Source organism: Myotis nattereri, assembly GCF_964212035.1.
Source record: "Myotis nattereri genome assembly, chromosome: 1".
Taxonomy (NCBI): Eukaryota; Metazoa; Chordata; class Mammalia; order Chiroptera; family Vespertilionidae; genus Myotis; species Myotis nattereri.
The window spans coordinates 42,512,655-42,526,406 of NC_138075.1; the positions used below are offsets into that span (position 1 = coordinate 42,512,655).

A 13,752-nucleotide genomic window follows, 5' to 3' on the forward strand; every position below is an offset into this window, starting at 1 on the left:
TGGTAGACAGTATGTTAATTCTCTCTCCTCGGGTATTACCTCCAGGGCAAACACCCACCTCAGTGCTGGGCAGATGAAACAGCATAGATGACCCAGTACTGAGACGGTGGGCCGGGTGGCAAATGATTTCACGACTTCCCCAGGTTTTCTACTTCCCTCCTCTGTGCTCAAACCGGAGCAAGCAGGAGCCAGTTGGGAATAAGGAACCCCAAGCGAGGCAGGCTCTGTGACCTCCATCTCCCACGTGAGAAGCCTGGCTGCAGGGGAAGTCAGTAGCCAAGGCGCACCCTTCCCCTCCCAGCCGGTGGAGTGAAGCGCTGACTTTAACCAATTTTGGCCAAATCTTCTTCATCTTTGCCTTTCTCTCCCTGTTTTTCATTCATTCATTCATTCATTCATTCACTGACTGGATGCTACGCCACTGGTCAGGACAGGCACAGAAGCTGCCCTCAGGGCGTTCACAGTTTAGCGGAAAATACCGGGGAGTAATCAGCTGTTACTCGGTGTGGTCACCGCTAAGCCCTTGATGCAGGAAGGGGGGTAGGGGGTGGGGGTGGGGGTGGGAGGAGGATGGGGGGGGGGGGGAATCCTAGCGCAGGCGTCTTCCCGCAGACTCCGCTCCGGCTGCATTCCCCTCCGGCCGGAGTCTGCAGTCTTGCAGGCCTCTCGCCGGCGGAGGGACGTAAGCGCCGGGCCCCGGGCCCACGGTGGGGGCAGCGCCTTCAGGGGCCCGAGGACCACCCTCCAGGGCCCTTCTCCGCTGCAGGGACCGCGGCGGGTCCAGCGGGGAAGCCAGGCGCGGCGGCCCCGCCCAGACCAGCCGGGGGCGGGGACCCGTTCCCATAGGGACCCAGCGGGGCGCAGAGCCGGGCTGGAGTCGCGAGGTGGGAGCGGGGCCAGGCCCGGCAGCCGCAGCGCGTGAGTCAGGGCCGGGAAGGAGGAGCGGGCCGGGCCGGGCCGGGAAGGAGGAGCGGGCCGGGAAGGAGGAGCGGGCCGGGCCGGGAAGGAGGAGCGGGCCCGGCCGGGCCGGGAAGGAGGCGCGGGCCGGGCCGGGAAGGAGGAGCAGGCCGGGCCGGGCCGGGAAGGAGGAGCGGGCCGGGAAGGAGGAGCGGGCCGGGCCGCCACGTGGCGCCGCTCGAGGCGCGGGAGGGCGGGCAGAGCATCTTCCCGCGACCGCGGGTCGGCAGCGGGGGTCCCGCGCGCGGCGGGTCGGCGTGGCCCTCGGCTCCGGAGCTCCAGGCCCGCGCCCCTCCCGGCGGGTCTCCCCTCCTCCCGGCCGCGCCGCCGCCCCCGCCAGGAGCCGGGCGGTGTCTTCTTGCCGCAGGGAAATCAGACCCGAAATTAGAACCAGGGGAAGCCCTTAGCCAGCTCGCGTGTCTTAGATCGGGTGAAGTCTAACACGAAAAAGATAGATTCTCCTGCAGCTCGGTTCGCTTTAGGGCGCGGGGTTCCATTGCCACTCGCGGGCATATGTCAGAGGACCGTGGCTTTCCCGACCCCGGGCTGTCCTTCGGGCACGTGGCCGCTGCGAGGGGCGCGGCTTCAAGGCCGTCGGCTCCGAACTGGGAGCAGGTGCCTGTTCCTCCGGGTCCCGCCCAGGCGCGTCCGGAGGGCGCCCGGGGCAGTCCGTGTGCGCCAGTCTTCTTCAAGCGACACTTGCAAACTATGTGAAGCCCCACTTTAAGAAGGTTCATTCCTCTGTGATGGAGAAGTACGAAAAAATTGGGAAAATTGGTGAAGGATCCTACGGCGTTGTTTTCAAATGCAGAAGCAGGGACACGGGTCAGGTTGTGGCCATCAAGAGGTTTCTGGAATCAGAAGATGACCCGGTCATCAAGAAAATCGCCCTTCGCGAAATCCGCATGCTCAAGGTAACGGGTTCTTTCAAGTGAATTTCCAGGGATAAAAAAAAAAAAAAATCGGAGGCCTTGAGATGTGGTCACATCTCCTTCCTTCATGGCCTTTTGACACAAATGGGACGTCTGTGCACAAGGCACCAGTTATATAAGGAGCTAGAAAGCAGAGGTGGGCAAGGTGGTACTCACTTTCAGAGATGCTGGGGGTATTTTATTTTCCTTCTCAGTAGCTTCTCTCCCATGTCACCTATAGAGCTGGTCCTTTAAGGGCCATCAGCTGTGATTGAGAGCACAAGAACTTACCACATGGATAGCATTCATGGCTTTTACACTCCCAGGCTGACTTCTGTTGAGGGTCTTAGTGCATGAAGAGAATTGATTATTCACCTGTTTCCAAACTGTCAGGGAGCTGACAGGTGCTCCTCACACCTCACATGCATCTACTGCTGAGCCTCATGTTGTCCTGCCTTGAGAAGAAGGATTCTTCTCAAAAAAGTGGAATGGTCACTTTTGAAATGTTTATTCGGGAACCGTGGGAGACCATGATTTCAAACGGGGGAGGGGGAGTTGTTTATTACAAGCTAAAACTATTTTTTCCCTCTAATGGAAAGACGCTTCTTCTCTGACTTTCTGTGGAGATGAACCCAAACTGCAAGGTAAACCGTGACATGTAATGAATGTGGTGGGTGGGGGTTAACCTGGTTTTAAATGTGGACTGACTCTCTGACAAGGGAAGAGCAGCTTTGGGGGAGATGATGGAACACTCGGGATTTTCTCTTTTTCCTGCTTCTCCATTTCTCCAGTCCTCTCTAAGAAAACTCTTTTTTTTTTTTTTACTTGATGTTTTCTTTTTTTTTATTTAAAAAAGTATTTATTGTTGAAAGTATTACAGATATCCTTCTTTTTCCCTCCCATTGCCCCCTTCTACCCAGTTCCTGCCCTACCCCAGGCCTTCATCGCCCTATTGTCTGTGTCCATAGGTAATGCATATGTGCATATAAGGTCTTTGGTTAACCTCTCTGCCGCCTCCCCTCCCCTCTGAGATTCGTCAAGAAAACTCTTCTTTTCCCCACGAATTGAGTAAGTGGGTTATCTCTGGATAAGGATCCCGAATGGGCAGCAGCAGCAGACTTTGGATAAAATAGAGTGGGTACTGGGAACACTTGCTTCTTTCGGTTTAGGATGTTCTTTACCTGGATGTTGTCTGTTCTGAGAAAACACTTCCAATCACCCCTCTTCCTGAAGTGCTCCCCTCGGAGGGGTGAGACCAGCGGTGTTCACCGTCTGGGCCCGTCTGCCCTTCCCCACCCTCCTTCACAGGGAGAGGTTCTCCCCATTTCTCTTGGGCCAGTGGACAGTTTTTCTCTTTCTCAGGCCTTCCTAGAGGAGAAGGTGATGATTGCATTTCAAAGGGTTCCTTTACTCCAAAGAAAAAGAACATTTCTTTCTAGTGGAGAGTCTTTTCCTGACTCTGAGATCACCTGTGATGCCTCTCTGACATCTCTCCCCTCTCTTTAGCAATATGGTGTTTACAGGCGTGGCTCCCTTAATTAACTGAGTTCCTCCAGAATGGGGACCTCGCCTCTGTATCTCTGTATCAACTACTTGGTGTTTAGTAAGGCTTCTTGCTGGGTTTTTAAAGAAGGGTTTAGAAAATAAGCTCTTGAGAAGGGGAGGTGTTGCCAATCAGGGAGTCAGAGGTGTTCTCTTGAATAACTGAATGTCGATGTGCCCTAAGGGTAGAGCCCTAAACAGGAGCCTGCTTTCAAAGTGTGCAGCACCCCACTCTCCAAAACCAAGTGCACAGATGTAGATGCCCCTATCTGTATGAGGCGATGGGACTAGGTTTCTGTAGAGACTGTCCCTTTAAGCCCTAACGCTTCAGAATTCTGTGATAGTCCTAACACATAATGGGTACGTACTAAATATTTGCTGAATAAGTGAATTGAGGGCATGTTGAATAAAGTCACGTTTTTCCATTTATTTTCTCAGTAACTACTTATAGAGCCCCATTGTGCCTAACACATGTTTACATCAAGTTGTACGCACTTTCAGACGTTAACTTGTGGATAGGAAGTAATTTCTTCTCGGCTCCCACTCAGGGTAGACTGGGTTCCTAATGGGCAGGCCTGTGCCATTCACCTGGTGTCTCCACGCCTGGCAAGAACCCTCTAAATGTTTGTTGAATAATGAAAACAAAGTGTTAGGAGGCATGTTTAAGCTAGACTTTGAGATGCTTAGGGAAGCATGGAATGAGACAGAAAGCGTTTGGGGCAAACAGTCTATCCAGGGAGAAGGTGCGTAAGTGGAAAGCAGTATATTGAGAGACACAATTAATAACTCCAGGCTTGGCCAAGATGCCTGCAGGGTGCTAACAGGCCAGGTAGGGAAGGGAAGGAAGGAAGCCAGGGTCCAGTGCAGGGCTGGGCAAACTTTCTGACTCGAGGGCCACAATGGGTTCTTAAACTGGACCGGAGGGCCGGAACAAAAGCATGGATGGAGTGTTTGTGTGAACTAATAAAAATTCAAAGTAAACATCATTACATAAAAGGGTACGGTCTTTTTTTTTTTTTAGTTTTATTCATTTCAAACGGGCCGGATCCGGCCCGCGGGTCATAGTTTGCCCACGCCTGGTCCAGTGGGAGGGAGTGGGAGCATTTTCCTGGGAGCACAGGTCTGGCTCTGGGATGTGATGGCTAGCACCTGGGTCCCAGCCGGCCTTTGGGGATTGGAGCCTGACTCCCGGGCAGGTGTTGTAGCTCCTGAGAACAGGAAATTGGTGAGAGAGAGGGGAGAGTGGCAAGTGTTTTAGGGTCTCATCTGAACTGGAATTGAAGGCAGGGCTTAAGTGCCCATGGGAAGGAGGAGTACTGAGCTGTGAGCAAAACACAGTTCCCTGGGCCCCGGGGAAGGCTGCAGCTCAGTGACTCGGTGAGTTTACGTTCCTAGGTGTTCTTTGAATATCCCTCACAGAGCTGGGGCTTTAAATGACCCCTGGTGAGGTCAGGAACTAGGAGCCAGGGGGACTAAGGCTGAAGGTGCTCCAGTGACCTTCGCCAAGCAGGTGAGGACAGGCAGGTGCTGATCACCTGGCTGCTCCCATTACGATAAGGAAAGCTAGAAGGATAGGTCAAGGCCAGATGTAGAGGACTTTGAAAGCCAGGCTAAGGATTTGGGTTTCTCCTATAAAAAAGGGAAGCTAGTCAAGTGTTTGTTTTGTTTGTTTGTTTTAGAAAGTTGTCATTTGTGGATATTTGGATTTCATGGACCAGTAATGTTTCAAAAAAAAATTTTTTTGTTATTGTTATTTGTACAGATTGGGATAGGGTTGTCTGCATTTTAATCCTCAGCCAAGGATATGTGTTTCTTTTTCCAGTTTATTTGAGAGAGAGGGGAAGTGGGTGGTGGATGGAGAGAGAGAGAGAGAAAGAGAGAGAGAGAGAGAGAGAGAGATGTGAGAGAGGAACATCGATCAGTTGCCTCCCATAAGTAACCCGACTAGGGATCGAACTCAGAACTTAGGTATGTGCCCTGACCAGGAATCAAACTTGCAGCTGTTAGTGTACAGAACAGTGCTACAACCAACTGAACCACCTGGCAAGGCAAGGTTGTCAACATTTTAAAACACCAACTACAAAAACTATCACCATCACTTCATAAATAAAAGGACATTTTAGTATTTAAAAAACAAAACAAAACCAGGAAAAGCACAGTCTTTTTTAGAAAAAAAAAAGCAGTCTTCCCAAGAGAGAGAAATTGACAACTATAAATAAGATTTATGAACATTCATTTCTCTGGTGTGTGTGAGTATACAGTATGTGTACAATTTGTGTGGATGTGAGTATGTGTGTACCATCGCCCTTACTTTTCTCACCTCATTATCTATTGATGAAAATGGCGACATCATTTGTTTTGTGAAGCCTAAGTCTCATGAAACTCAGCCCTATGTCCGGAACAAAAAGATTCCCCAGATCAGGTCATATCCTGCTCAATAGGCTCTATATCCACTACAACAAAATAATAGTACAAAAGAACTGAATGGTGTCTTGGAGTCTGTAATATAATTTGGTCTGTGTCAATCCTCAGAGAAGTCGTTGGGTGTCTGTTTTTAAAACTGTTCATTTAACAATTTAAAGCCACTCCCAATAGTTGCTATTGAACTCAAAAATATTTGTTTCCTCCTAAGCAGATATGACTGTAGAAAGGAATTGTCCAGCAATTGACTTTGTAATTTTTAAGGCACCACATCTATAATGCTTCCAATTCTCGGTGTGAAAGCATATATGAAAATGTCACTATCCATTAAATGCTTTTGAGGATGATATTTATTATCTAGAAAGCTGTTTTGCTAATATTTTTAGAAAACATTTTTTTCTGAAAATTTGAAACACTTTCAAATGCATTATCTTGTGCCATTTGGAAAAAAATGGATGATACATTTTTATGAGAAAAATTTAGTATTTGTACTAATAAACTGCTTCTTAAACTAAATATAACCACTCTTCACCAAAAGGTCCTACTGAAGTCAACCCTTTAATGTTTTAATTTTGAATTAGATTTTATTTAGGTTAGATAATTAGGCTTTATAAAAAAAATTAACATTTGCTCCAGTTAAAATCAGTCAACTCATAACTCTACTCTAAGAACAAATTCACTTCTAGTGACAGTAATAAAATTATACTGCAATACCTGAGCTCAAAGCAACTATTCTACCCTTTCTCAAACTCATTTTATTTTTTAAATTAAATTTATTGGGGTGAAACTGGTTAATAAGTTTATGTAAGTTTCAAGTGTACAATTCTATAATACATCATCTGTATATTGTAGTGTGTGCTCACAATCCAAAGTTTAGTCTCCTTCCGTCACCATATATTTGACTGCCTTTACCCACTTCAACTTCTCCCCACCTCGCTTCCCCTCTGGTAACCACCATACTGTGTTCTGTGTCAATGAGGTTTTGTTTGTTTGTTTGTTTGTCAAACTCATTTTCCATTGTGGAAAAATAAAAGGGAAAAGTTCAGTATTTTGAGTTAGTGCTTTGATGAAACACCAGTGCATAATCTAGTTGACAAATGTTCATTTGGCAAGTTTTTACAGAACTCTTGCCATGTGCCAGGCACTATTCTTGGCCCGTTTTCTCATAGGGAAGGAAAGACTGACAGTAAACAAACAATTATATGTCAAGTGGTGAAAAATAAAATAAGATAAGAGAGAAAGAGTAATGGAGGGACTTGTTTGATATTTAGGGTGGTTAGGAAAAGTCTTTCTGAATAATGATATTTAAATAGAGACTAAAAGGAAATGTGAAGGGATGACTCGTTAGCTATCCAGGAGATGAGTTTCCAGGCAGAGGGAACAAGTACAAAGGCCCCAAAGCAGGGTCAAGTGATGGTTCTATGTATGCTCTCGTGTGTTCTAGGAGGAGCAGATAGATCAGTGTGTCTGGAGCAGAGTAAATAAGGATGATGAGGGTCATGGGAGATGAAATTAAAGAGGTAAGGGGGTCAGAAACGAGGGCCTTGTGGGCCATGGTGGGGACTGTAGATTTTACTTTGAGGGTTTGAGTAGAGGGATGCCTGGGCATACCTTATATCCTAGAAGGATTCCTCTAGCTGCTGGTTACTCCAGCTCCACAATCAGGAAGATCATTTAAAGAATTTTGGAGTAATCACGGGGTCAGAGTGGTAGAGTGGTGGTGGTCAGATTCTAGAGCAGCCGTGGGCAAACTACGGCCCGTGGGCCAGATCCGGCCCGTTTGAAATGAATAAAACTAAAAAAAAAAAAAGACCGTACCCTTTTATGTAATGATGTGTACTTTGAATTTATATTAGTTCACACAAACACTCCATCCATGCTTTTGTTCCAGCCCTCCGGTCCAGTTTAAGAACCCATTGTGGCCCTCGAGTCAAAAAGTTTGCCCACCCCTGTTCTAGATTTATTCTCAGAGAAAAGCACATAGGAGTCTGGTGGTTGGATGAAGAATCAAGAATGATTCCAACGTTCTTGACCTGAGTAACTGGAAAAGCAAAGAGATAGGGAGAGTGAAGTACAAATCTGGGGGGAAGGAAATCAAGAGTTCTATTTTGTATATGTTACATTTGGGATGTGAATCCAAGGAGACTGTAAAGTGGGCAATTAATGTGTAAGTCTTGTATTAAGGGGAAAGTCCAGGTTGCAGATATTAAGTTGGGAGACATCAGCATAGCAATGGTAATTAAAACCATGAGACTGGGTCACCATAGAGAATGCAGACACAATATCAAAGACTGAGCCCTGGAGCTCCAGCATCTGGACGTCAGGAAGATGGGGAAGAACCGGCAAGGGAGGCAAGAAGGGGTGATTGACAAGGTCAGAAAAATCCCAAGAACAATGTTCTTAAAAGTTTAGTGAAGAAAATGTTTCAAGAATGAAGGAATGGCCCTAGCTAGTGTGTTCAGTTGCCGGGGTCCAACCCCAGCAGGTCCAGGGGTTCCCAAAGGCGTAGACGGAGTCGGCGAATAAGGAAGGACACGGAGACAGTGTTCAGTTGATCAGTAGCCTAGCCAGGATCTCCAGCCAGGATCTCCAGCCAAGTTCTGGTCTGGATCTCCAGAGAGGTTCTGCTGTTTATTGTCTTGTTACATCCGTATTTATACCAGTTGATTTTAATCCTGTCAATTTCTATTACAAAGGTTAGGGCGTTTCTTATCTCCATTCCAGGAAGTAAAGATTATGTAGCTTAAGCATGATTGTTCGTAGTTAAAGTGATTAATTACCCACCTGGCACTTAGTTAAGAGGTTTTATTCCCTCCCTAACTTCAGGGGAAAATCCCTACCTGGGGAAACAACCTTTCTCAGAGACCTTGGTTAAAACACATAGTGCCAAGAAGGTGAGCAAACATATTAAGAACAGTATGCCATATATGCCAGGTCACTTGAAACAGCAAGCATGGACCGGCTCCCGGCATTCAGTGGTTAGAGCATCCGCCCTTACACTGAGGGGTCACCAGTTCAATTCCTGGTTAAGGGCACATACCTGGGTTGTGGGTTCAATCCCTAGCCCCAATCGGGGCACGTGTGGGAGGCAAACAATCCATGTGTCTCTCTCACATCAATGTTTCTCTCTCTTTCTTCCCCTCCATCCCTTCCATTCTCTCTAAAACTCAATGGAGAAAACATCATGGGGTGAGGATTAACAAACATAAAAAGAATGAGGGAATGTCAATGGTGTCAAAGGTCATCATTAGTAGAGACTTAGAATTAGGCACTGGCTTTGAAAATGTGATGGTCATCTGAGATCTTGACAAGAGCGGTGTGCAGGGAGTGGTAGAAACAAAAGCTTCATCAAAGAGGGTTCCAGAGAGAATGAGGGGTATAAAGTAGAGGCAGTAATACAAACAACTCTTTTAAGAGATTTTATTATAAAAGGAAGCTAAGAAAACAGGCAGCAGGCACTTAGAAGGATATGAGGTCAAGAGAATTTTTGTTGCTGTTGTTTTTAATACAGGAGAAATAAGTATATTTGTATGCCAATGGGATTAATCCAGTAAAGAGAAAACAATGGTGTTGGAGGGAGAGAATATCTGGGGCCGTGACGTTAGGTTATTAACCTGAGCCATGACCCAAAAACATAGCTATAATAGCACCATAAAAGACCAACTCATGGACCAGCTGGGAGATTAGGCTACCTCTTATTTTATTTGGAATGTTGCTAGGTTCTTCACAGACACTAGCCTTAATCTTTATGTAACAAGACCCACAGCTATCTTCAAACTATGGGTGTAGAACTTCTTCCACCAGCATGTATGAAATCTGATTTGCATATGACCTATGAACCCTACAGAAACTAATTTAACCCCTTTTCATAACTGGGATTCAAGCATATAAAGATATTTTGCATGGGAGGTGGGGTAGTCATGACAGAAACGAGATTTTAGAGGGAGACAAAGTCCCTGAAAGAAAATCACCTTAAGTCAAGAAGTCTGGCATGATAGGCTGAAGTCATCACAGGCCCTGTGATGGAAAGTGGGCACTGTTTCTACATAAAGCAGGTAACTGTACCTGAAACCAACCCAGCACCCTGGGAATAACTATGTGTCCAACAAGAAAAGAGCTATGTGTTACAAAACAAACACAAACCAACCAACCAAGGATAATTGTGTTACTAAGGTCCCAAGCCTCTATGATGCTGAATATTCTCTCTGTGGGATGAAAATGGTAGAACTATTGGAAGAAGAAGCAAAGAATTCCAACCAGCAGTGATGAAAAGAGTATATGCTCCTAGAGGAGTTGAGGACAGGACAGTGCCCCTATGAGGTATCTGGGCAGACCTTCAGCAGACGGGGCCTTAGGTTAGATCAGACCAACATCAATAGAGGGCTGAAAGCAGCAGCTAGAACATTATCTGTGACAACCCACCCTCCAGAAGAGAAGAAAAATGAGAAGGAGTCACATATTGCTATTGGTCACCCAGTAGACTTGAGCAAAGTGCCCTGTATCCTTACCTAGGATGCACAGATTATACTTAGACAACCTTAGATGGTATTGTTATCCCATTTCACAAATGGGTTTGTGATGGTTAATGATTTGCCATGTCCTCCTGGTTAGTGAGCTGAAATACAGACACTTTTTTTCATATGTCCCCAAGTCCACTTCCTGCTGCTTCCACACATCAGAACCATCACGTTACAGTGAACACCACACTCTGAAGTCTCCCAATGACTGGTCCTCAGGGTTTATCCTGCCCTTGCTCCATCCGGGCCTTAGCTGTGGGACTCATGGCTGCCATGGCTGCCTGGGTGCAGATTCTTACTGGAATAGTAGTTCTTTCCAACTGTCATTCCACAACCATGTAGATTATATTAGAAAGTAAGAAGTTAGGGTTTGCCAGCAACAAAGATAAGAATAACCATGGGGGGGGGGGGGGGGAATGTTCATTTAAAACATTATCCTTACAGTAAAGCACACACGTGTCACTGAAGATATGCAGATGACACCATCCTACTGGCAGAAAGTAGCAATGATCTGAAACGTCTTCTGATGAAAGCCAAAGAAGAATGTGCCAAAGCAGGACTGCATTTGAACATCAAGAGACAAAAATTATGACTAGAACTACACAATGAAGACATTGAAATTGTTAAAGACTTGGCTTACTGTGGTTCAGTCATCAATTCAAATGGAGACTGCAGGCAAGAAATCAAGAGAAGGCTGGGGCTCGGAGGGCAGCAGCGGAAGAATTAGGAACAGTCACCAAGGGCAAAGATGTGTCATTAGAGACCAAAGCTAAGATCATCCACACCCTCATATTCCCAATTACTCTGTACAGTGTGAAAGTTGAACAGTGAAGAAGGCTGATAGAAAAATATTGATTTATTTGAAATAGAATGTTGGAGGAGAACTCTACAGATACCCTGGCTTCCAAAGAGATGAATAAGTGGGTCATAGAGGAAATTAAGCCTAAAACATTGTTGGAGGCAAAAATGACAAAACTGAAGCTGTTCTACTCCAGGCACATCCTGAGAAGGCAGGGTTCTTTGGAAAGGTCAGTAATGCTGGGAAAAATAGAAGGCAGCAGGAAACGAGGAAGCCCGAATAGGAGATGGATTGACTTCACAGAAGAAGCTACAGGCATGGGCCTACCGGGGCTGAGTAGGGCTGTTGAGGACAAGACATTGTGGATGTCACTCATTCATAGGGTCACCCAGACTCAGAGCTGACTCAATGGCACATAGCGCACGTGCACACACACACACACACACACACACACCACCCCCACAAGGAAGAACATTGATCCTGGGGAGCAGGAGGCAAAAAAGTCCAACTTTTGTATTCTATAAAGCACAGATACACAAACAGAACATGTACAGACATAAAGTATATTTGTGGTATTAACATTTCTTTGGGAGGTGATTAGGAAAGTACGTGTAAAAAGACTTCTTTGGGGGACAAATATGAAAAGACGATTCCTAGAGTATGGGAAGGTGAGAATGTTGAGGGTGTCGTCATGCATAGTAATAACCCACCAGATGATGCTCCTTTTTCCTACTGTCTCCTCACTCTCTGTAACCTTCCAGCAAGGCTGTGGGCTGTGTGACTGCACAGGGATAGGAGCCATAGTCAGGAGGTGCAGTTTCTGGTGTGGCTCAGAGCTGTTGGGTGACCTTGGGTAAGCTCCAGTGCCTCCTGGAACCTGGCCCACCTTATCGCCATGATTTATGTCTCTGTTTGGCATTGCTTCGTTGACTTTTTGCTGAGAGGAGCAGAGTACTTTTGGGCCAAATACCTACTTTAAGGCTGCAAAGGCAGGAAAATAGAGTAAAAAAGAACAGTAAATTGGTGCAGCCACTGCAGAAAGTGGTATGGAGTTACCTCAAAACATTAAAAATTGTACTGCTTATGACTCAGCGATTCTACTTCTGGGTCTATATCCAAAGGAACCCGACATTAATTTGAAAGAATATGTGCACCCTTATGTTCATTGCAGTGTTATTTACAGTAGCCATGATTTGGAAGCAGCCCAAGTGTCTATCAGTAGGTAGTGGATAAAAAAGCTGTGGTACAGACCTGGTTGGTGTGGCTCAGTTGGTTGAGCATTGTCCTGTGCACTGAAGGGTCGCAGGTTTGATTCCTGGTCAGGGCACATGCCTGTGTTTTGGGTTTGATCCCCAGTAGGAGTGCATGCAGGAGGTAGCTGATCAATGTTTCTCTCTCACTCGCTCCCTCTCCCTCTCTCTCTAAAATCAAAAACATTTTTTTTAAAGAAAAGCTGTGGTACATGTACACAATGGAATGCTACTTGGCCATAGAAAAGGAGGAAATCTTACCTTTTGCAACAGCATGAATGGACCTAGAGAGTATTATGCTAAGTGAAATAAGCCAGCCAGAGAAAGACAAGTACCATATGATTTCACTTATATGTGGACTCTAATTAAAATAAACTAACAAAATAGAAACAGACTCAGATACAGAGAACAGACTGACAGCTGTTAGAGGCAAGGGGTTTGGGAGACTGGGCGAAAAAACTGAAGGGATTAAGAAAAAACAAACAAAACTTATAGACACAGACAACAATATGGTGATTACCAGAGGGAAAGGGAAGTAGAAGAGGATAAAGAGGGGATAAATGACTTGGGGTGAACACACAATACAATATACAGATGATATATTATAGACTTGTACACCTGAAATCTATATAAAACATTATTAACCAATGTCACCCCAATAAGTGCGATTAAAAAAACAAGAGCATAGGAGAGAGAAGCACAGAGGTGGGAAGGCAGAAAGGTGGGGTTTAAACATGGGCGCTCGTACCCAAGGGAGGCATTGGAGGTGAAGCACCTCACAGTCTCCCTCACGAGGTTCACTGCTTTCAAAGATCAGACCAGAAATACCGCTGGGCGACTTACTATCCAGGTGACGGTGACGTGCAGTGGGAAGTATGACTGTCAAGGTTCTCTGTTACCCAAAGCACTTGCTCAGTGCTGAATTCCATGTGCTCATGCCAGGGCCCCATTCCACTGAATGCTAGCAGAGTGCCATGTGAAAGCTCCCAGCACTAGAATCTAATTAGAGCTGTCACAATTTGTAAAGGCTTTTGCTTTCCAAATTTTAGTTTACTAATATTTCCCAACCAATAAAAGTCTCAGTGGAAAATTCTGTGACTTCTTTAAGAATTTAATCCTGCTGTTGCTAACTGGTGCTAATTTCTAGTTCTCCGCTCTTCAAATTGTTTTCAGGGGTCCTCAAACTACGGCCCGCGGGTCACATGCAAATACAAATATTGTATTTGTTCCCGTTTTGTTTTTTTACTTCAAAATAAGATATGTTCAGTGTTCATAGGAATTTGTTCATAGTTTTTTTTTTAAACTATAGTCCGGCCCTCCAACGGTCTGAGGGACAGTGAACTGGCCCCCTGTTT

The 13,752-nt window shown here is 45.8% G+C and overlaps 1 protein-coding gene across 3 annotated transcripts in view; it reads left to right on the forward strand.

Moving 5' to 3' along the window:
* Positions 1–868: 868 nt before the first annotated feature.
* The window catches only part of CDKL1 (cyclin dependent kinase like 1), a 49,466-nt gene continuing 36,582 nt past the window's right edge, over positions 869–13,752 (forward strand). Inside the window, exons 1-2 of one of the 3 annotated variants that reach the window (XM_081086334.1) lie at positions 869–918; positions 1,769–1,871. In XM_081086334.1, the coding sequence (XP_080942460.1) occupies positions 1,863–1,871 (9 nt within the window). In that variant the 5' untranslated portion in view covers positions 869–918; positions 1,769–1,862. Of the gene's footprint in view, positions 919–1,127; positions 1,872–13,752 lie in introns of those variants that run through there. The other 2 variants (XM_081086332.1, XM_081086333.1) reach the window with 2 other exon arrangements.